Raw genomic sequence first — 23,967 nt, forward strand, 5'->3', positions numbered from 1 at the left:
CCCACATGGCAGTGGTTTCTCCTGCAGATGTGACAGCTACAGCACAGCTAGAGCCCTGGGTCCATGCTGAAGATAGCTCATTGTATTCTACTGGGGAAATCGGACTATGGCTGAGGGAGACCAAAGATGATGTCAAGGCAGTCCATATCATACTTAACCACCCTGGGGGTGGACCTCCGAAAAGAGATGGTAGAACTAGGCCTGCATCTGGATAAAACTGACCAGTGAATAGAAGATCATACTGAGGCAGCAGGTGGAGGAATCAAAGAATTTTGCACACGACTTGGCCCTAAAATTGGAGGGCCTGGAAAACAGATCACATCGGGATAATCTCCGTATCCGAGAGCTCCTGGAATTACCGGAGTATGTAAACAGTGAGCAAGTCTTCCAGAGACATGCCAGCTTCCTCCTTTCGGAGCAGAGGGAGGTTATGTCCCCAGAGAGAGCAGAGATTGTGCAGTCTCATCGGTCCTTGGGTAAGGCACTCCCAAATACACCACGATATATAGTGGCCTTCTTCCAGCATTACAAGATAAAGAAGGCTGTACTGAAAGCTGCACGGGCCAGAGATAAAGTGGTCTGGGATACCTCTGAACTTTCTCTCTACCACGATGTGGCAGCAGCCACTCTCTGGAGATGGGGGGGAATTGCACTTCCTCCCGGCAAAGCTTCGAGCAGAGGGAGTTCACTATCAGTGGCAGTTCCCCTTTGCCCTGGTCTTCACAGGAGAGGGCCAGCTTTACCAGATTAAAAATAAATTAGAGGCTTTGCAGGTTGCGCCTGAGGAGAGCTTGGATACTGATTATGTGGAACCGGTAAGGCAATTGCAAAACTGAAGGAATGTCCCAGATGGCAGCGTGTACCCAACGGGAGAGAGAGATGTCTGCAGCGCCAGGCCTCTGCCATGGGTCTGCCGGGGGCTCCCCTGAGATGAGAATGTGCTGGTTAGATGCTTTATTTGGGGACATACAGAGTTCTGCACGGTGCAGCTGGCTGAAGAAACATATTAAACCTTTGCACCATCACCTTTTTGGGGTGAAGATTGTTAAAATGTACTTGTGTGTTGAAGTTGTAACTGATTTGATATTTTGTATTCTACTTCACTAACACAGAATAATAAAGCAATAAAAATAATAATAACAATAATAGTGTTGAGGAATGAGAAACCACATGGACTATACCTAGTTGATGCTTCCTTATTTCAAATGCATCCACTATGGCAAACAGCGTCCGCGGGAAACGGATAAACAATTTTGTTCTGGAAGTAAAAAAAACAACACACGGTGGACTTTAAAATGGTTAAGGAAGACAGTTTGAAAAGAGAAACCAAGATTGTGTGAAAAAAAAAAAATTTAATCAGGACAGGGTTTGTTGATGAGCATCAAGTTGGGTAGGCTTTGTAGTACTGAAGTAGGGATGGGCAGGCTGCGTAGGCCTTCCGGGCTTTAGCTGTTGTCATTTTCCTGTCCCTATTGCATCTGCAGAATTACAAAGAAGCTGATGCTATAGAGACAGAGAATGAGGAGTGCCCAGGAGTGGAGGAGTGGCCTAGTGGTTAGGGTGGTGGACTTTCGTCCTGAGGAACTGAGTTCAATTCCCACTTCAGGCACAGGCAGCTCATTGTGACTCTGGGCAAGTCACTTAACCCTCCATTGCCCCATGTAAGCCGCACTGAGCCTGCCATGAGTGGGAAAGAGCAGGGTACAAATGTAACAAAAATAAAATAGATACTATTGGAGATTCTACATGGAATGTTGCTATTCCACTAGCAACATTCCATGTAGAAGGCTGCGCAGGCTTCTGTTTCTGTGAGTCTGACGTCCTTCAGGATGTCAGACTCACAGAAGCAGAAGCCTGTGCGGCCACATTGGTGGAATAGCAACATTCCATGTAGAATCTCAAATAGCACCAACAGTGGAGGAGTGGCCTAGTGGTTAGGGTGGTGGACTTTGGTCCTGAGGAACTGAGTTCAATTCCCACTTCAGGCACAGGCAGCTCATTGTGACTCTGGGCAAGTCACTTAACCCTCCATTGCCCCATGTAAGCTGCATTGAGCCTGCCATGAGTGGGAAAGCATGGGGTACAAATGTAACAAAAATAAAATAGATACTATTGGAGATTCTACATGGAAAGTCAAGAAGGGGACACAGACCTGCCAAGTTTTCCAGTATTAAACTCCTGGACATACATGGGAAACGTGGGGCTAGAGCAGAGCTGCCAACCAATGGGTTTAATTAAGGAACTGAAATAAGCTTTAAATTTTGCAATATAATTGGCAGTAACCTGCTGATGGTTTGCATTCCTAGCAGTAGGCATGATGTGTACTCTTCTTTACCCCTCTACGGCTCCAATTCCTTCCCAGGCCCCTTGAATCCACATCTTCCATCTCTGCCTGCCTGATCTTTCTCCTTCTCCCTCCCTTCAAGCAGAGACCTCCATCCCCTCTTCTGCTCCCCCATCTCATCTCTCCAAAGCAGTCCAGGAAAGCTGCAGGGGCTGGTCCTGAGAATGGTAGTAGGCTGCAAGAGGGTGCAGGAACTAAATCAATGCACGTGGGAAAGGCAATTCTTTAACTGTGCGCCTGCATTTACAAGCCACTTACATGTGTAGATGTATAGAATACTGGCACTTTTACCAGAATACTATTCTGTAAGGGTGTATGTAAGGGGGTGGTTCACATGGGCAGAGCATGGGAGGGGCTTGGGCAGGGCTGTAAGTTATTTATTTATTTACTAGACTTTGAGCCCGTAAAAACGGGCTATTATAGGAAGGGGGGGTTGAAAGGCCCGCCCCCACCGCCGAGTTCGCCACTGCCCCTCCCCCTCCGAGTTCGTGCCCCCCCACCGAGCCGTCACCACCCACCTTCCACCCGGCCGGGCCCTCGCTCCGCTATTGAAACAGTGAGGGTCCGGGAATGCAGCACTGAGCTCTGCTGAGCTGCCGACATCAGCCTTCGTTCTTCTTCTCTGCCTGTCCCGCCCTCGTGTGACGTAACGTCGTCGAGGGCGGGACAGAGGCAGAGAAGAAGAAGGAAGGGCGATGTCGGCAGCTCAGCAGAGCTCAGTGCTGCGTTCCCGGACCCTCGCTGTTTCAATAGTGGAGCGAGGGCCCGACCGGGTAGAAGGTGGGTGGTGACTCGGGTGGGGGGAGCGTTAGACGGCGGTGTCCCTCCCTCAGCAATGCGCAGTACAGACCCTCTGTGTTCCATCCCCCGTCATCACGTATTGACGTGGGGGCGGGGCAGAGAAGGTCTCTACTGCGCATTTGCGAGTGAGTACGGTCACTCGCCGTTTATATGTTTGATTGCATTTGTACCCCACATTTTCCCACCTATTTGCAGGTTCAATGTGGCTTCCATAGTACCGTCAAAGGCATTTGCCCAGTCAGTGGATAGCAAATACAAAGTTGTATAAGTGGAGGGTCAGAATGGATAAAGATTGCGTGATGTCCTGTTCGATCATAGTCATGCTGTGTTGGTAGGTGAAGAGGGTTACGTGGGGTCGTTGGGGTAGGCCTTTTTGAAGAGGTTGGTTTTTAGTGATTTCCTGAAGTTCAAGTGGTCGTGGATTGTTTTCACAGCTTTTGGGAGCCCATTCCATAGTTGTGCGCTTATGTAGGAGAAGCCGGCTGCATAAGTTGTTTTGTATTTCAGTCCTTTGCAATTTGGGTAGTGTAGGTTTAAGAACACCTTTGCTTATTTAGGTACCGCAATATGGCTGGTATACTACGGGCGCATAAATATAAGATGCACCGATGCCATATTATAATACTATTTTCTAATGGAAACTGGATGCCCCAATGCCATTATACAAAAACATGGAAATATTTTAAAAACAAACAGGAGGAAATATTTTTCACTCAAAGAATAGTTAAGCTCTGGAACTCGTTGCTGGAGGATGTGGTAACAGCGGTTAGCGTATCTGGGTTTACAAAAGGTTTGGACAAGTTCCTGGAGGAAAAGTCCATAGTCTGTTATTGAGATGGACATGGGGGACGCCACTGCTTGCCCTGGGATTGGTAGCATAGAATGGTGCTATTAATTGGGTTCTGCAAGGTACTTGTGACCTGTATTGGCCATTGCTGGAAGCAGGATACTGGGCTAGATGGACCATTGGTCTGACCCATTATGTCTATTCTTACATTCTTATGTTCTTATAACATCAGGGCACCTAAATGGAGGCGTCCACTTATAGAACTGCCTCCTTACTGACCACACAATTGCCCCTCCCATTCCTGGGTGCTGAGCAGGAGGTGGGGACTGTGTGCATTTGAATTTGGATTTAATTACTTGCCTTCTCAAATTTGAGCTCGGCAAGTTAGACATTCCAGTACTGTTGGTAAGATCCATGCCCCGGAACAGTAACTTCCACGCTTGTCCTGTGGGACCCCCAGTCAGTCAGGTTTTCAGGATACCCACAATGAAAATGGATTACCTTCCGAGCTCATATTCATTGGGTTTGTACCCGAGGTACTTCATTAGTATCTCCACACCTTTTATGGCAGGACCATGCCATTTAGGCCACGTATCCGGACATAAGGACTTGTATCTAGAATTATAGAAACGCAACACTTTTGTTGGAATAAATATAAAATGTATTCCCATACACAAAATTAAATATCCGTAACATACAGGAAAATGAATTGGAAAGAAATTTTGAAGTGATAAAAGAATTCTGCAGTGGTACTCACTTCCTGTCTCGAGGGTTACAAATGAGTCAGGTTTTCAGGATAACCCTAAATATTCATGAGATAGATGTGCATAAATTAGCAGTCATATGCATGTGGATCTATCACATGCATATTCAATAGAGGTATCTTGAAAAGCTGACTTGCTTGCAGCTCCTAAGGACAATCAGTGAATACCACCTTTAATTGGAAAAATTTCCGGTCAGTATGCAGCTGGTGGGGGGTCAATGTTCTTTTAAGCACTGACCACTGTGAGCAGAATTAACCCCAAATATTCTATCTCGGGCCTTGTCTGGCCATCAGCATTGAATTTCCAGGGCCAGGCTGGCATGGTCTTGCTACCAGACACTTATGTTGGCCCCAGCTGGGACCTGGAAAGTTGAAGCAGGTTCCCTCACTCCCTTTGATTCCTTCCTCCCACCTCTGCAATCCAGATCCCCCTCCCTCCCACCCCAAAAGAGAGATACCAAAAGGAGGGGAGAAATTAGTAAGCTCGACTCAAGAGAGAGACCTTGGGGTGTTGGTGTCACAGGATATGAAGGTGAAGAAACAATGTTGACAAGGCGATGGCCGTGGCCAGAAGGATGCTAGGCTGCAAAGAGAGGGGTACAACCAGCAGAAGAAAGGAGGTGTTGATGCCCCTCTACAATTCGTTGGTGAGGCCCCACTTGGAATATTGTGTTCAGTTTTGGAGGCCATATCTTGCTAAAGATATAAAAAGACTGGAAGTGGTGCAAAGAAAAGCTACAAAAATGGTATGGGATTTGCATTGCATACCGTACAAGGAGAGATTTGCTGACCTGAATATGTATACCTTGAAGGAAAGGAGAAACAGGAGTGACATGATACAGACGTTCAAATATTTGAAAGGTATTAATCCGCAAACAAACCTCTTCCAGAGACGGGAAGGCGGTAGAGCTAGAGGACATGAATTGAGGTTGAAGGGGGGCAGACTCAGGAGTAACATCAGGACGAATTTTTTCACAGAAAGGGTGGAATGCCCTCCCTTGGAAGGTGGTGGAGATGAAAACGGTAATGGAATTCAAACAAGTGTGGGAAAAACACAAAGGAATCCTGTTTAGAAGGAATGGATCTACGGAATCTTAGCGAAGATTGAGTGGCAACGCTGGTAATTGGGAAGCAAAACTAGTGCTGGGCAGACTTCTATGGTCTACACCCTGATCGTGGCTAAATAAATTTGGATGGGCTTGAGTGGAGCTTTTCAGGGGCTTCAATGACAACTTCACAAGTTTTAGGAAAGGACAGTGCCGGGCAGACTTCTATGGTCTATGCTCTGAAAATGGCAAGGACAAATCAAGATCAGGTATACATATGAAGAATCACATCATACCTTATGTAATGAGTTTATCTTGTTGGACAGACTGGATGGACCACACAGGTCTTTATCTGCCGTCATCTACTATGTTACTCACGTTACTTTCCCTACTGTTTACTAAGCCGCACTAGCGAACACAGCCCATTAGTTCACTGGTGGCCACTGTTTGGAAAACAGGGTACTGGGCTAGATGGACCATTGGTCTGACCCAGTATGGCTACTCTTATGATCTATGTTCTTATTCATTCAGGTACAGTAGATAAGATAGAGGAAGAGGTTGGGAACTACAGGCCGGTGAGTCTGACTTCCATGGTAAACAAATTAATGGAAACACTTTTATAACAGAGAATAGTAAAGCTTCTGGAATCCAATGGATTACAAGATTCAAGGTAATATGATTTCACTAGAGGCAGGTCTTGTCAGACAAATCTGATTAAGTTCTTTGACTAGGTTTAATATTCCCTTATCTCTTATTTGTCCTGTTTGTCTGTCCTAATTAGATTGTAAGCTCTGTCGAGCAGCGACTGTCTCTTCATGTTCAAGTGTACAGCGCTGCGTACGTCTAGTAGCGCTATAGAAATGATAAGTAGTAGGGTTACCAAAGAGTTGGATCAACGGACAGTGGTGTATTTAGATTTTAGCAAAGCCTTTGACAGGGTTTTGTACAGACAACTAACAAATAAACTGAGTGCCCTCAGTATGGACCCATAAAGCGACTGTGCAGGTTAGGAACTAGTTGAATGGAAGACGACAGAAGGTAATGGTAAATGGAGCTCATTTCGGAGAAAAAGGTTGTTACCAGTGGTGTGCCACAAGGTTTGGTTCTTGAGCCGGTTCTAATATTTCTGTAAGCAATATTGCTGAAGGGCTCTCTGGTAAGGTTAGCCTCTTTGTGGATTGTGACAGATCAGTGGGTTTTTTAAACCTGTAAAACTGCCTTAATTAATCCTTGAAGTGTATTTCTCTAGTTTAGCCAGCAGGTGGTGCATGTTTATGCTTAAAGCTGTTACAGAGAAAAGACCTGCAGTGATATGTCAGTTAAAAAAAAATACTGTTCTGGACTCTGATTGGCCAAGGAGCTCAATTTCATTTGGAATGCACTGGCTCTTGCCCCAGTCTTAGTCAGGAAGAAAAGAGAGTAGGATTTCTTTGCTGAGGCTCTGTGAACAGTTATATGTCCTGTTCTTCCCAAGTACTACTTAAGATAGTATACAAATCTTGTTAGTGTCATAATTGATCAATATTTCAGTTACCTGTTATTGTTCTGCTGATTGCACTTTTTCTGTTTCACTGTTCAATTTTTTCAGACAATAAGCACTATTCAGTTTATTGCCTCTGCTTGTCTGGACTGATAAAGAATCCTGATGGTTTGTTTGTTGGGTCTGTAAGCACATTCTTGGAACTATGGTACCACTAGGAGTGTGGCCTCCAGTAACCTAGAAATCACTGGGAATAACTTGAGAGTGGGAGACTCACCCAGATGCGGTTGAGACCCAGTCGGTGGGAAGAGGTTGCTAGTGTGGAGCACAAGTGGCAGATGCAGGCAGACCTGAGCTGTGCTGGGGACAGACCCTCTAAGTGGCAGCGGGGTAGTCCCAGGCAGGTGGCTAGGCATTTCGTGACACAGATGATACCAAAATCTGCAATAAGATAGACACCCCTGATAGTGTGGATAACATGAGGAAGGACTTTCCAAACCTAGAGGAATAGTCTGGAATTTGGCAGCTTAGATTTAATAGGGTCATGCATTTTGGCTGCAAAACCCCGACTGGAACGGTACAGTTTAGGGGGTAAAGAACTTTTGTGCCCGAAAGAGGAGCAGGACTTGGGAGTGATCATATATGATGATCTTAAGGTGGCCAAACAAGTAGAAAAGATGACGGCGAAAGCTAGAAGGATGCTTGGGTGCATAGGAAGACAAAAGAGCAGAAGGAAAAAGGAGGTGATAATGCCTCTGGTGAGACCTCATTTAGAATATTGTGTACAATTCTGGAGACCGCTCCTTCAAAAGATATAAACAGGATGGAGTCAATCCTGGGGTGACTACTAAAGCGTAGGGGGAATAGACTTAAAGATCTCAGTATGTATACTTTGGAAGAAAGGCGGGAGAGGGGAGATATGATAGAGACATTTAACTACTTACAGTATGCAGCATAAATGCACAGGAGGTGAGTCTCTTTCAATTGAAAGGAAGCTCTGGAATGAAGGGGCATAGGATGAAGGTGAAAGGGGATAAACTCAGAAGTAACCTGAGGATATACTTCTTCATTGAAAGGGTGGTGAATTGTGGAACAGCCTCTCGGTGGAAGTGGTGGACACAAAAACAGTATCTGAATTCAAGAGAGCATGAGACAAGTACATAGGATCTCTAGAGGAGTGATAGGGAGAGTAGATGGCATGGATGGACAGACTTGGTAGGCCAAATGGTCTTTATCTGCTTACATTTTTCTCTGTTTCTATTTTTCTATATTGCTTTGACCCTCTATGAACCCTGGCTTTCCTGGTTCTCACCCTGCTGATCTACTAGGCTACTCTTCCAAACCTATACTATAGTTCAAAGGGTTAATTCAATAATTTGCCATCCCTGCTATTCTTACTTTGCTATTAACTATAATGATCCTGCCCTACCGCTGTTTGCTATATTGCATCTGGGTAGGAATCAAATATGCATATGGAGAACGGCAGTGGAGATGAGTCAAAGAAAGAATAACGTGTCTAACTTCAGACCTAGGCCTATAAGTAATTCATTGCATGCTGCTCGCCCATGGGAGCTTTATAAAATCAGTCAGATTTACCTGTCTAAGAAAACTTCGTACTTTCGACGGTAGGCAAATCCTGCCCGCCTCACTCGCAGGTGTTCCATCAAGCCCAAGTATTTCACCTGATGCCGAACAAGAACATCATCGAACTTTCCTAGGATGGATGTGTTAGCAAAAAAATGAGTAAATATACAATGTAGCATCCAGACCTGCAGGACTACAAAATCCAGAATGCCATATACAATGAAATCATAATTTAAAATCCATGTAAAGCTATCTAGGCCTTTACTGTAGGATAGAATGGGGTAACTTCTAGTTTGGAGAGCAACCACAAGTGTAGAGTTATTTGCGAGTGTTTGATATTGCCCATTCCCTCAGAGTGGGTCCCTTATCCTAAAACTATGTAGGTGGCTCACTGAGTCACAAAGAGAAGAGGCAGTGGGGTGCTGTGGCCTTCCTAGGTCCAGGAGGAGTCAGGCCTTTTCTTTCCATTGAGAGAGTGCTGTTTGCATTCTTAACTGGCTGGATTGGGTTCGAGAAGGGGTCTGACTACAAAAACAGTGCCAAAAGAAAATTACACATCTGTGTGTTAATCAATCAAAGACACACCTAGCTTTGTAGTAGTTCTTTCCACAACAAAATAGTAGATAGCAGAAGTGCTTTTCCATACTGTAAATTTCACAGCGTTGGAGCAAAAAGAAAGAGCCTTTCCATACGGCAGCAGCACTGGTACGGTAAGGTCTCCAGCAGAGGTCATTGTGAAACGGGTCCCTGTGAGGACCGAAGCCATCTTGTCTGGACCTATACTGTGTTGAGAGCCGCAGCATTGCTCCAAACTCTCTAAAGATTTGGTCTATTACGATGTGGTGAGAGTCATAAGCACATAAGCACCGCCATACTGGGAAAAGACCAAGAGTCCATCAAGTCCAGCATCCTGTCTCTGACAGCGGCCAATCCAGGCTTCAAGAACCTGGCAACCCCCCCCCCCCCCCCAAAAAAAAAAAATTAATAATGTTCAATAGACTTTTCCTTCAAGAATCTGTCCAAACCCTCCTTAAACTCCGTAAGGCCAGCCGCTGCCACCACATTCTCCAGCAATGAGTTCCAGAGTCCAACTACAAGCTGAGTAAAGAAAAACTTTCTATTTGTTTTAAATCTACCATATTCTAGCTTCATCTTGTGTCCCCTGGTTCTATTATTGTTTGAAAGTGTAAACAAACGCTTCACATCTGTCCGCTCTACTCCGCTCATTATCTTGTAGACTTCTATCATATCACCCCTCAGCCGCTTTTTCTCCAAGCTGAAGAGCCCTAACCTTCTTAGCCTTTCCTCATAGGGAAGTCGTTCCATCCCTTTTATCATTTTCATCGCCCTTCTCTGCACCTTCTCCAATTCCTTTATATCTTTTTTGAGATGCGGCGACCAGACTTGGACACAATATTCAAGGTGCAGTCACACCATGGAGCGATACAACGGCATTATAACATCCTTGTGTTTGTTTTCCATCCCTTTCCTAATTATACTCAACATTCTGTGTGCTTTTTTGGCCGCCGCAGCACACTGAGTCGCAGCACTGCTACAATGCTGTGAAATTTACAGTATAGAAAAGCACTTCTGCTATCTACCATTTTGCGGTGGAAAGAAACTACTACAAAGCTAAGTGTGCCTTTCATTGATTAACGCACAGATGTTTAATTTTTTTTTTTATATGATTAAAGCAACAGACTGATTTTGGAGGTTTTGCTGATGTATACTTGGAGGGGCATAATTGAACGAAAACGTCTATCTCCATGGGCGTTTATCTCCGAGAACGGGTCCGTGAAGGGGCGGACCGAACCGTATTTTCAAAAAAAATAGACGTCCATGTTTTATTCGACAATTTGTGAGCTGGGCGTTTTTGTTTTTCAGCGATAATGGAAAATGAAAGCGCCCAGCTCAAAAACGAATAAATCCAAGGCATTTGTTCGTGGGAGGGGCCAGGATTCGTAGTGCACTGGTCCCCCTCACATGCCAGGACACCAACCGGGCACCCTAGGGGGCACTTTGACAAAAACAAAAAAAAAAGGTAAAAGAGCTCCCAGGTGCATAGCACCCTTCCCTTGTGTGTTGAGCCCCCCAAATCCCCCTCAAAACCCACTGCCCACAAGTCTACACCATTACTATAGCCCTAAGGGGTGAAGGGGGGCACCTACATGTGGGTACAGTGGGTTTGGGGGGGTTGGACGACTAAGCATTAAGCAGCACAATTGTAACAGGTAGGGGGGGATGGGCCTGGGTCCACCTTCCTGAAGTCCACTGCACCCCCTAACAACTGCTCCAGGGACCTGCATACTGCTGCCAGGGAGGTGGGTATGACATTTGAGGGTGAAAATAAAAAGTTGTGAAACATCATTTTTTGTGGTGGGAGGGGGTTAGTGACCACTGGGGGAGTCAGGGGAGGTCATCCCTGATTCCCTCTGGGGGTAATCTGGTCATTTAGGGCACTTTTTGGGGCCTTATTCGTGAAAAAACAGGGTCCAGGAAAAGTGCCCTAAATTCTAGCTACAAACGCATACTTTTTTTCCATTATCGGCGAAAGGTGCCCATCTCTCCTCGGCCAATAACCACACCCCAGTTCCACCTTCGCCACGCCTCCGACACGCCCCCGTCAACTTTGTACGCTTCCGCGATGGAATGCAGTTGAAAACATCCAAAATCGGCTTTCCATTATACTGATTTATTCGTTTTTGTGAGATAAACGTCTATCTCCCGATTTGGGTCGAAATCTAGGCGTTTTTCTCTTTCAATTATAAGGTGGATAGTAACATAGTAGATGACGGCAGAAAAAGACCTGCACGGTCCATCCAGTCTGCCCAACAAGATAACTCATATTTGCTGCTTTTTGTGTATACCCTACTTTGATTTGTACCTGTGCTCTTAAGGGCACAGACCGTATAAGTCTGCCCAGCATTATCCTCACCTCCCAACCACCAGCCCTGCCTCCCAACCACCAGCTCTGGCACAGACCGTACAAGTCTGTCCAGCACTATCCCCGCCTCCCAACCACCAGCCCCTCCTCCCAACCACCGGCTCTGGCACAGACCGTATAAGTCTGCCCAGCACTATCCTCACCTCCCAACCACCAGCCCCTCCTCCCAACCACCGGCTCTGGCACAGACCGTATAAGTCTGCCCAGCACTATCCTCACCTTCCAACCACCAGCCCCTCCTCCCAACCACCGGCTCTGGCACAGACCGTATAAGTCTGCCCAGCACTATCCTCACCTCCCAACCACCAGCCCCTCCTCCCAACCACCGGCTCTGGCACAGACCGTATAAGTCTGCCCAGCACTATCCTCACCTCCCAACCACCAGCCCCTCCTCCCAACCACCGGCTCTGGCACAGACCGTATAAGTCTGCCCAGCACTATCCTCACCTTCCAACCACCAGCCCCTCCTCCCAACCACCGTCTCTGGCACAGACCGTATAAGTCTGCCCAGCACTATCCTCACCTCCCCACCACCAGCCCTGCCTCCCAACCACCGGCTCTGGCACAGACTGTACAAGTCTGTCCAGCACTATCCCCGCCTCCCAACCACCAGTCCCGCTTCCCACCACCGGCTCTGGCACAGACCGTATAAGTCTGCCCAGCACTATCCCCGCCTCCCAACCACCAGCCCCTCCTCCCAACCACCGGCTCTGGCAAAGACCGTATGATTACTTTTTTACTGGTTATAGATATAAAGTTTTGATGAGGTGTTTTCATCCTTTAAAAACAAAAAGTAAAAAAAAGTAATAATAAAAAATGTAATAAAAAACCACAATATCTTTCAAAAACATTTTTTCTATATGTTTTCCAGAGCTTTCTAGTTTTTCATCATTGTTTTCTAAGGGGTTACTTGTCCATTTTATGGTGAATAAAATCTCAATTTTGTTATTTTGTACAAAAACAATTCTCCAAAAGATTACTTTCCCTAACGGAGGAGGCTGAGAATATCAACCAGGTATTGTGAAAACCAGCAAGAGTAGGAGAAGATAATTTCAGGTTTCCAATCAGGGTAATTAGAAAAACAAAGAAGCTGGAAGGACCTAGTGAATGTCCAATTAATCCTGACACTCTGCTTAAACAGAATAAGGAACTGTGTCTTTCTGATTTTTATTTTGCTGCAACTTTGAAGAACTATTTTTGTCTTCAGTAAAATTTACTTTTGGAACAACTCTGTTTGTGTGGAGACTTTTTGCTGAGAAACTGTACTCGTAATAGCCTTGGGATTTTTAACTTTGCTGGAGCCCTCCCACTGGTGTCCGGAACCTGGTCACCACCTCCAGTGCAAGAATCCTAAATTCTGGACTGCAGTGGTTGAATAATAGTCAGCCTATTTTTCAGGAAGTGCCCTGGAAAACGGGTTTCCATTCTACCACACAAAAAAATGGTAGTTTCAACATTAGGGACTTTTGAATCAAACTTACTAACCTACAAATGCACCCAATCTGCAGCCCCTCATTACCTCTCTACCCTCATCTCCCCTTACGCCCCTACCCGAAACCTCTGCTCACAGGACAAATCCCTCCTCTCAGTACCCTTCTCCACCACCGCCAACTCCAGGCTCCGCCCTTTCTGCCTCGCCTCACCCCATGCTTGGAATAAACTCCCTGAGCCCATACGCCAGGCCCCCTCCCTGCCCATCTTCAAATCCTTGCTCAAAGCCCATCTCTTCAATGTCGCTTTCGGCATCTAACCATTATACCCCTATTCAAGAAATCTAGACTGCCCCAAATTGATTGATTGCACATTTTTGTCCTTTAGATTGTAAGCTCCTTTGAGCAGGGACTGTCCTTCTTTGTGAAATTGTACAGCGCTGCGTAACCCTGGTAGCGCTTTATAAATGTTAAGTAGTAGTAGTAGTATTAAATTTCAATTTTTTTTGTATGAGTCACCAAGGTCAGAAAAGAGACATTGAAGTTAGGACATTCACAATTTACAGTTGGAAAATAAATGTGTGATATGGAACCAAAGGATTGTATAGTATAGGAAACTGAATCTTGTAGAAATGTTTCCTTTGGCATTCTTGATTTTTCTAGGGTTATAAAATTAGAAGCAATCAAACTGGAAGTTTTCTGTAAATAGAAGTATGATAAAGCATATGCCAACTTTCTAGAAGTTATAAAGGAGCCATCTTAGTCTAAGATGATCGCTCATATTTAATGGACAGGAACAGATTATTGGTAAATAGCCAATCACAGCAACAGCTATGCAGAATGCTTTAACTTAATTTTTTTCCCAAAATCAAAATATAGTTTTAATTCCCCTTGACAGGGGCCAGGGGATAAGGAGGGACAGAAATCTGAATCTTTAAAAATATAACTTTTTAAAAATTCATCAGGCTCTCACCCCTCAAACCAGTTTTCTGCTAATACACTGACAAATTGTTATTGCTAGCTCTGATGCATCTAGTGATTTTTCCAACCCCAGGAGCAAGAATACTCAGGGCTTGATTTACTAAGTTTCCCCCCACCTCCCCCCATAAACACAACGAGAAAAGTCACTGTAGTGAATCAGGCCCTCAGAGGTATTCTGAGGAAACTCAGGCTGTAACTGGGCAAAGATAAGTAAATTTATTTATTTATGTTACATTTGTACCCCGCGCTTTCCCACTCTTGGCAGGCTCAAGTGACTTGCCCAGAGTCACAAGGAGCTGCCTGTGCCTGAAGTGGGAATCCAACTCGGTTCCTCAGTTCCCCAGGACCAAAGTCCACCACCCTAACCACTAGGCCACTCCTCCACTGTTGCTACTATTTGAGATTCTACATGGAATGTTGCTATTCCACCAATGTGGCCGCGCAGGCTTCTGCTTCTGTGAGTCTGACGTCCTGCACGTATGTGCACGACGTCAGACTCACAGAAACAGAAGCCTGCGCAGCCTTCCTTCATGGAATGTTGCTAGTGGAATAGCAACATTCCATGTAGAATCTCCAATAGTAGCAACATTCCATGTAGAATCTCCAATAGTATCTATTTTATTTTTGTTACATTTGTACCCTGCGCTTTCCCACTCATGGCAGGCTCAATGCGGCTTACATGGGGCAATGGAGGGTTAAGTGATTTGCCCAGAGTCACAAGGAGCTGCCTGTGCCTGAAGTTCCTCAGTTCCCCAGGACCAAAGTCCACCACCCTAACCACTAGGCCACTCCTCCACAATGAATTGCTCCTCTGTTTTTTTTTGGCCCAGCAGTTTCCTCTGGCTCCTTCGGGCTTCCAGCTCACCCGGAGCCAACTTCCATTAAAGCTACAGTGCCCTGAGCCATCATCTGCAGCTTCTGCTGGGATGATGGAGAAGGAATGGTTCTGTAAATGTTTATCCCTATCACAATGGGCTATTGTAATGAGAGTTCTTGATAGGGTTAGGGCCTGCAGCCCATGGTTCCTTTAAGAGCTAGGTCCATGTGTAACCTGAACCCCAGCCATAGGTGTTGCGTTTCAGCAGTGACTGGGAGTCCCTTTTCCTATGACTGTCCATGCTGTATTGATGGGAATCACCAGCACAGGCTAGCTCAAGGATGGAAGTATGTGGTGCTTTCTCAAGAACATCCCTCTTCTTTTACCAGATTCTTTGGCATCGTTAGGTTTGATACATCGAATGTAAGAAGGCTCCTTGGACTTCAAAATTTCCATTAGGCTAGCCAAGCTGTGTTTGAACTGAGTAGTGACCTAGGGATAAACATACATGCAAGAGGTGCAATTAAAACATTTGGAAATGGCCGAAAGCACATTTTCTTCTTATTGTAGGTAGCCATGCTCGGACAGGCTTGTAGCTAAGTGCTATGCGTTCTGCTTACGGTTTCAGGTCTTTTCCGGTTATCTAGTTCACTTGCATGGAAACAGTCTCTAATGATGTAGTTTTTAGATTTCACCAATACCTGAAGCAGAACAATTAGATTCTATTACAGATTAGCTTAACAAATCATAATAAAACTGTATTCTTTCTCTACGCTTTCCCAAATGCTCAAAGTTTGGGGTGGACAAGGAGATAGAGCGCCCCCTCCCCCTCCAAATGTTGTTTGGTTCCTCTCCCCCCCCCCCCCCCCCCCCCCACTGCCAATATGGTATCTGTACCATTGCCCCCTCTTCCCCCATAAAGTAAACAAAAGGCATGTAACAACATGCAAAATCATAGTAAAACCTTCTTATAACAAAACCATACTTTTAAAAACATGTCTGAAAATAACAAACAAATAAAAAAAATAGCAGTATTTCTAAATTCTATGTTACTTAAATTCAGTAAGGAGCAAACCAAGAAGTGATAAACTTTACCTCAGTACTTAACTGAAATGTGTTAATTACATAGTAGATGATGACAGAGAAAGACCTGCACGGTCTATCCAGTCTACCCAACAAGATAACTCATATGTGCTACTTTTTGTGTATACCTGACCTTGATTTGTATCTACCATTTTCAGGGCACAGATCGTAGAAGTCTGCCCAGCACTAGCCCCGCCTCCCAACCACTAGCCCCGCCTCCCAACCACCAGCCCCGCCTCCCAACCACCAGCCCCGCCTCCCACGACCGGCTCTGCCACCCAATCTCGGCTAAGCTTCTGAGGATCCATTCCTTCTGAACAGGATTCCTTTATGTAATTCTATGATTACATTTCTTCTCCACAGCCTTTGTGAGTTCCCAAACTACAACTGATGCCTACAGGTTTGCAGAGGTTCTAGGACTAGCATCAGGCCCACTGGAGCCCAGTGTGTGGAATCTCTCTCCTTAGCAGTAAACACATACTCTTGTGTATAAAATTAGCATATAAAACAAAGAGCTTCATGTCAGGCTTGATTCGGTTGTTGAGTCCTTTACTATGGCCTTTTTTGCTTGACCAATGTAAAAAAAAAAAAATCTGAACTCCAGTCTTTTTAAAATTGAGGTACCCCTTCTCCCACCACCACCACCACCACTACCTTGAATTCAACCTCTCCACTAGCTAATATCTTTGGGCCTGATATTCAAAGCAATTTAGCTGGCCGCTGACCGGTTAAATCGCTTGATCAGGGCTAGATGCTAATATTCAGCAGCACTTAACCGGCTAAGGGACCCTTTTACCAAGCTGTGGCAAAAGGGGGCTGGTGCTGGCGTCAGCGCGTGTTTTACACGAGCGCCAAGGCCCCCTTATACCGCAGCTGGTAAAAGGGAAGTCTTGCCTTCCTGCAGGAAATGGCTGTGCAGCAAGTAAAGCACTTGTTGTGCAGTCGTTTCAGGGGGCAGCCCTTACCACCTGAGGTGGCGGTAAGGGCTCCCGTGTTAACCTGGTGATAACCGGGCAGCACGTGGCACTGCCCCATTACCACTGAGTACACTCTTGTGCAACAAACATAAATACATTTTTGTAGCACCAGAAATGACAGCACACTAGGGGTGGGAAGTACCACTGGGCTGCTGCGGTAGCCCGGCGGTACTTTCTGTATAGCGAGCAGTAAACCCATGTTGGACTTATCGTCACTTAGTAAAAGGAGCCCTAAGTGCCATTCAATATCGTGATTAGCACCAAACTCAGTTGGCTATCCTGGGAGCATTCCAGGGGCAGAGTCAGCTGTTGGCCACCAGGGGCGTAGCTGCTTTGGGGCCACGAGGGCCTAGGCCCCCATAGATTTGGGCCTGGACCCCTCTGCTGGCGACCCTTTCAACCCCCCCCCCCCCCATTTCAAAAGGAGATTGGGTGCTGTCCTGCATCACTCTTTACCTCCTTCAGATTTCGATATAGGAGGTCATTGTTTTTCTCCAGGAATCCTAATGCAAAAAAAGAGACACAAAGAGAGAGAGGAAGAAATATGTTACTTATATGTGTTAGTGCAGGGGTTGGGTTCTTATTTAATTATGAGCAAACTGACACAAAATTATGTGCATCCGAATATAGGCAGTGGAATGGGGTGCGTCACTGGGGCCACTGCAGTATCAGCAGGTACAGGATTTAGAACAGAGTATGGATTGGCTTGTTTTGGTCCCGCCAATCAAAAGGGTGTTCCACTTCCCCTAAATTTTAAATTTAGTAGAAGCACAGGAAGGCAGTCCGGCAATTTCCTCCTGCCACTGTGCATTTCCAGTTCAATGGAAACACTTCATTAGGGCTGTGGCACCCAAGTCTTCATTTGCAGTGAGGGATGGGGGAGGGGAATTTCTCCATTTTAATTCTTCCCTTCTGTCTAATAGAGATGTGCACAGCAAACAGATAAATACATTAAAAATAAATTTAAAATCAGGTTTGTTTGGGGGGTTTCTGAACTCTTCCCAATTTTCATGCATTTTTTTCGATTCATTTCACACAGACATTTTTGTTAATGCAGGCATTATGGGGTAGATTCAAGAAAGACCACCAAAATTTAGGCTCTGGGATGAGGTGCGCTATGCGCAAGTTTGATAACAGTAGTTCCGCGAGGAACCGCCATTATAGAATGCTCAGTGCTATCAATTATTCAATTTTCTCTAACTTCCATCAGATCATACTGAGGCCAATATTCAGCCCATGGGAGGCAGCCTATCTAAATGCTGCGATCAGCGCGGACCCTGGATATTCAATCAAACAAATCACCAGAGCTGGAAACTTAGAAAATCACAAAAATGTCCAAATTCTACCAGAAGAGGAGACTTTTGGACGATATTTATGTCAACGTGAACAAAGGTGGATTCATTTTTTTTCAAAACAGTGAAACCTGCTGATCTGAATGTATGTATTGAATGGGCAGCATTTTAAAAATGTTTTTTGATGATTTTTCTGATTGGTTGGAAGGTGTCTGGCAGCTACTGGATATTTTTGAGGGTGGGGTTTCCCACGTCTGTTATTTATTTATTTATTACATTTGTATCCCGCACTTTCCCACTAAAAGCAGGCGCAATGCGGCTTACATAGTAATAGGTAACACAGAATTTTGTTATGTAGAGTAGGAAATTAAGTATAACATAATAATAGGATGGATGGGTAGGTAGAGACAGGTGATAGAGAGGAGGGTAAGGTGGGAGATAGAGTCTGGGTCAATGTCGTTTTTTCTTCAGTATATGTAAGGTAGATGGGTTCAGGAGATTAATCTGGGTCTTTTGGGTAGGCTTGTTTGAATAGATGGGCTTTTAGTGCTTTTCTAAATGGTAGGTGGTCATGGATTGCTCGGATAGGTCTAGGGAGAGCGTTCCATAGACGGCTGGTTTGCCATTTTGAAGTAGCAGAGGTCAGAACACAGGAATTTATCCCCTGATGCAGCTTTGCGAAACAGGGTGTCCCCATCAGATGTCCTATTGACTGACTGCAGAGCATTTGATGGTGATTGTACAGATAAAAAATTTATTGGTTTCATTTATCGCTGCAGTTTTATCAGTGCTTTTTTTGTAGAAAAAAAGGTGCCGGTACTCATTGTGGGCGGGGTCACCACACATGGCACCGCCCCTATTATAGCCGCACCCACATTAGCCACACCCCTTACACCAGCCATGGCGCATATAAACAGACATCATTGAAAATATTATACTAGTAAAGGAGAAAAAATAATGTGATTTTTTTTCATTATAAATAATTTCTGTAAGCTGTTACAGCTCCAGTATACCCAGTGCAAAATAAGACAAATTCCAAATACTAAAATGAAAATAAAATGATTTTTTTTCTACCTTTGTTTTCTGGTGACTTTGTTTTTCTATCCATATTGGTCCCAGTCTCTGATTCTGCTGCTCTCTATCTGTTCTCTTAACTCCGTTTCCAGGGCTTCCTTTCCATTTATTTCTTTACTTTCCTCCTTTCTTCTTCTTTTGTTGCCCTGCATCCATAAGTAAAAGCTGGGTCCTCCTCCATGGAATTGACTGGAGGAGGTATAACGTGGATCCAGCTTTTGCCTATTTTCTCCATCCATGTGCAGTTTTTCTCCTCTTCCCTTTCCCTCATCTCCATCCATGCGCATCTTCTTTTTTCTTTCCTCCCCTCCATTCATGTCCAGCATTTCTCATCTCTCTTCCCTCCTCTGTATCCAAATAAAGCAATAATTCTCTCTCCCCTCTCCTCCATCCAAGTCAGCATTTCTCCTCTCTCCTAGCCAACTCCTCCATCCATCCATGTCCAGCAATTCTCCTCTATCTCCTGCTCTCCTCTCCATCCATTTCTAGCATTTCTCCTCTCTCCCCTCTCATCCATGTCCAGCAATTCTTTCTTCCCTGTCCTCCCCACCCTGTCCAGCAATTCTCCTCTCTCCCCTCCATGTCCAGCAATTCTCTCTTCCCTGTCCTCCCCTCCCCGTCCAGCGATTCTCCTCTCTCCCCTCCATGTCCAGAAATTCTCTCTTCCCTGTCCTCCCCTCCCCGTCCAGCGATTCTCCTCTCTCCCCTCCATGTCCAGAAATTCTATCTTCCCTGCCCTCCCCTCCATGTCCAGCAATTATCTCATCCCTGCCCTCCCATCAATGTCCAGCAATTCTCTCTCCCCTGCCCTTCCCTCCCATCCCATGTCCAGCAATTCTCTCCCCTGCCCTTCCCTCCCATCCCATGTCCAGCAATTCTCTCTCCCCTGCCCTTCCCTCCCATCCCATTGATTTCCAGCAATTCTCTTTCTCCTGCCCTTCCCTCCCATCCCATGTCCAGCAATTCTCTCTCCCCTGCCCTTCCCATGTCCAGCAATTCTCTCTCCTCTGCCCTTCCCTCCCATCCCATTGATTTCCAGCAATTTTCTCTCCTCTGCCCTTCCCATGTCCAGCAATTCTCTCTCCCCTGCCCTTCCCTCCCATACCATTGATTTCTAGCAATTCTCTCTCCCCTGCCCTTCCCAGCAATTCTCTCTCCCCTGCCCTTCCCTCCCATCCCATTGATTTCTAGCAATTCTCTCTCCCCTGCCCTTCCCTCCCATCCCATTGATTTCCAGCAATTCTGCCCTTCCCTCCCATCCCATTGATTTCCAGCAATTCTCTCTCCCCTGCCCTTCCCTCCCATTGATTTCCAGCAATTCTCTCTCCCCTGCCCTCCCCTCCCATTACTTCCAGCGATTCTCCGCCTCTTTCCTGCCCTCCCATCGACGTGCAGCGATTTTTCCGTCCCTCCCCTGCCCTCACCTCTCCCATATCCAGCGATTCTTCGTCCCTCAGCGTCCTCCTTCACTGCCTGCCAGCCAGCGTCAGACTCAGAAGCGAACGGTGCAGGCAGCGATTGGCTGGCAGCGTCGTAGCTTCCCTCTGCATGTCCCGCCTACAACTTCCTGTTTACGCATAGGCGGGACTTGCAGAGGGAAGCTACGACGCTGCCAGCACCATTCGCTTCTGAGTCTGACGCTGGCTGGCAGGCAGTGAAGGAGGACGCTGAGGGACGAAGAATCGCTGGATATGAGAGAGGTGAGGGCAGGGCAGGGACGGAAAAATCGCTGCACGTCGATGGGAGGGCATGAGAGAGGCGGAGAATCGCTGGAAGTAATGGGAGGGGAGGGGAGGAGGAGAAAAAGGTGCCGGTACGCCGTACCGTTGCGTACCGGCACAAAAAAAGCACTGAGTTTTATGAATTTTTCCTGTTTACGTGACTACAGCTTTCTCTCTGTTTACTGCTTTCAGTGACTGTGGAGTTTTTTTTGACCGGTGATGGTTGTCAGCTCTGGCTCTATACATTAGTGAGGAGCGCGGGGTTGTTCACTGAGGTCTTTTTTCTCCACTTTTTGGTAAATGTTTCCATTTCTTGCATATACAGTGAGACGGAGTGACTAGTAGTCTGTTTTTGGAAACTGGGCTGAGGAACATACTCACCTATCGTACAGTAAGTTACTTCTCCCGCATAGTGAAGGAGTCGGAAGTCCACCCAGTCAATTGTCTTTCGTGCTTTTTGATCTGCAAGTTTTCGACTATGGAGAAAGAGGGGCAATGCCAAATCAAGAAACAGCAAAGTACTTTGCATATACTGCAACTTTATTCTGATAGAAAAATGATTTTAAGAATGGTACAAGATCTTTTTCCCTCTGGAACAAATTGTGGACATCCTAAACCTTAGCCTCATTCTCTTCCCTTCTTCTCTATTGTGTTAGCAGGTTTTAGACTCTGAAGTTTGATTTAACTAATGAAACATTCATTTCCTTTACTTTGAGCAGGGTTTTGTGCATCTATAAGATACAACACACTTCAGCAAGTCAGAATTGATAAACGTGTATGTATATGTCAGAAGTGAGAACCTTTGGGAAGAGCTCAAATTCTGCTTTTTCATCAACCCTTCCAAAGAGGATTGCATGATAAACAAATCTTCCTAGTGCCTGAATGATGGATATAAAGTATTGTCCAAAAGGCACCCTTGCAGTGGCTTCAGTGTCAGTGTTGCTGAAGTGTCAGGAGCAGTCACTCCTTTGATGGCTATCATCTTCCCTCCAACCCCTGTAGGGGTGAGCTTCACCACCATGATCTGCAGGAGCCCTGCCAACCTTGCCATAAACATGGATCCTGCTGTGTCAGAGCATACAGCACTGTGACTGAGCCACAGGACCAGCCAGGGGATGGAGCGTTTATAAACTATAAATGCATACGTCAGGAAGTAAGGGTGATCTCCTACTTTCTCTTCCAGCTTTTCCAGGAAGCTCAAATCTGTGGCCTCACCAGGTCTCATGCATTCTTCATCCTTAGGAAAGATAAGGGAGCAGGGATAGACAGCATAACTATTGTATGAGTAGAACACTTGCATTTCCAAGAACATTGTCTTTAAAAACATCCCCACTGTCTTTTTTTCTGTGATTGGCAGTTTCCTCCAGCTCCTTCCGAAATAGGGTGGGATATAACATTAGGGTTTGTTCTGCTATTGTATATTTCTTTCCAACTCACTCTAGTCCAATTGTCAGGTGGGGACCATGCACCAGGGCTCCTTCTGAAGCCATACAATCATGAGCCCTAAATCTGGTCACAGTAACTATGACTCCCAGTCAGGGGCTGTGCCAGTAGGGAACTGGACTTGTGCCATGCTGGGCTTGAGTCTTCCTTCCTTTTGGAAATACTGTGTCCCCATCCATCCTGAGTCTTTGTGTACTCTGGTCTTCCCTGCCTTGTCTGTCTGTTGGGTGTGCCCCGTTGAGGCCAGCCCAGATAGTAAGGGTTTTCTGCCCTGCTTCTGAACTGGTCAGCACTGGGTTATTATCTATGTTAAATCTGTTCTTCCAGTATCAATTTTTCCTGGATTCCAACTGGCCTTGAGTCTTTAGATTCTAGTTGGCCATGTTGTTCATTGTTCCCCTGGATGCCTTGTTCTGGTCTATGTACTCATGTTTCAAGCTTACACCTCTTTGATGCCTTGATTAATTAAATGGTTTCCTATATGAGTGAATGAAGTGAACTTGCCCGTTGTTTGTAAGATCAGTGTGTACTGAACCAATGTCTTGCTAAGGCTAAGTTACATGAAATGTGCCTGGCAAATTGTTTTGTTATATGCCTTCTGTTTTCCTTTAAGAGGAGCCTTCCCTGTGTCTGCCCACGCCATGCCCGGTTCCCCTCACAATTTGCTCTGTAGCATTCTATGCTCCAGTCAACCTGTGAAGCAGAAGACCCGAGCCAGGATTTGAACCCAGTCCCTCTGCAAGGCAGCACAGAGCACTGCCACTGAGCTAGTCCTAAAAACATTCCACTCTTCAAATGAATCCTGATTGACAAACGACAGATAAACACATCAGGCAGAAAATTAGACAAGGGAATTGGTCAATTACCAGGACACATCAATTCAGGAATTTAGGATTGACTTTTTTCATTCACAGGGCCTGATATTCATGGATTTGCTGACCGCCGCTGGCGTTAAATCTAGATATTCAATGCCAGGCCATGTTCAGGCACTAGCATTGAATATCTGGGCATACACAGACAGATAAAACTTATCCAGTTAAGTGCGATATTCAGCACTTAACCAGCTATGGTAAACCGTAAAAAGATAGGACTGTGTTTTATGTGGTAACCATAGTAACATAGTAACACAGTAGCTGTTACTATGTTACTATGGTACCATATCCAGTTAAGTAGTGAATATTAGCACTTAAGCACATAATCCTTATTACTATCCCATGTCTTTTTCCTCTTCATCTTCCTTACGCCTACCCTTAACACTTAACTCATACGACATTGTTATTCTTCATATTGTTACGATGTAAGCCGCATTGAGCCTGCCATGTGTGGGAAAGTGCGGGGTACAAATGTAATAATAAATAAATAAAATAAAAAAATAAGTGCTGACTCCGACCCCCAGACCA

General features: G+C 45.5%; 1 protein-coding gene across 3 annotated transcripts in view; it reads right to left on the reverse strand.

The window, feature by feature from the left end:
* MYO1H (myosin IH) overlaps window positions 1-23,967 on the reverse strand; it is a 97,775-nt gene that overhangs the window by 31,953 nt on the left and 41,855 nt on the right. For all 3 annotated transcript variants that reach the window (XM_030219579.1, XM_030219581.1, XM_030219578.1), the window contains exons 14-21: window positions 22,270-22,361; window positions 21,506-21,600; window positions 17,494-17,540; window positions 15,598-15,678; window positions 15,364-15,469; window positions 8,818-8,935; window positions 4,434-4,547; window positions 1,182-1,258 (exon numbers count right to left, since the gene is read on the reverse strand). In XM_030219579.1, the coding sequence (XP_030075439.1) occupies window positions 1,182-1,258; window positions 4,434-4,547; window positions 8,818-8,935; window positions 15,364-15,469; window positions 15,598-15,678; window positions 17,494-17,540; window positions 21,506-21,600; window positions 22,270-22,361 (730 nt within the window). The remainder of the gene's footprint in view (window positions 1-1,181; window positions 1,259-4,433; window positions 4,548-8,817; window positions 8,936-15,363; window positions 15,470-15,597; window positions 15,679-17,493; window positions 17,541-21,505; window positions 21,601-22,269; window positions 22,362-23,967) is intronic.

This window comes from Microcaecilia unicolor, chromosome 11, assembly GCF_901765095.1.
Source record: "Microcaecilia unicolor chromosome 11, aMicUni1.1, whole genome shotgun sequence".
In the NCBI taxonomy this organism is placed as follows: domain Eukaryota; kingdom Metazoa; phylum Chordata; class Amphibia; order Gymnophiona; family Siphonopidae; genus Microcaecilia; species Microcaecilia unicolor.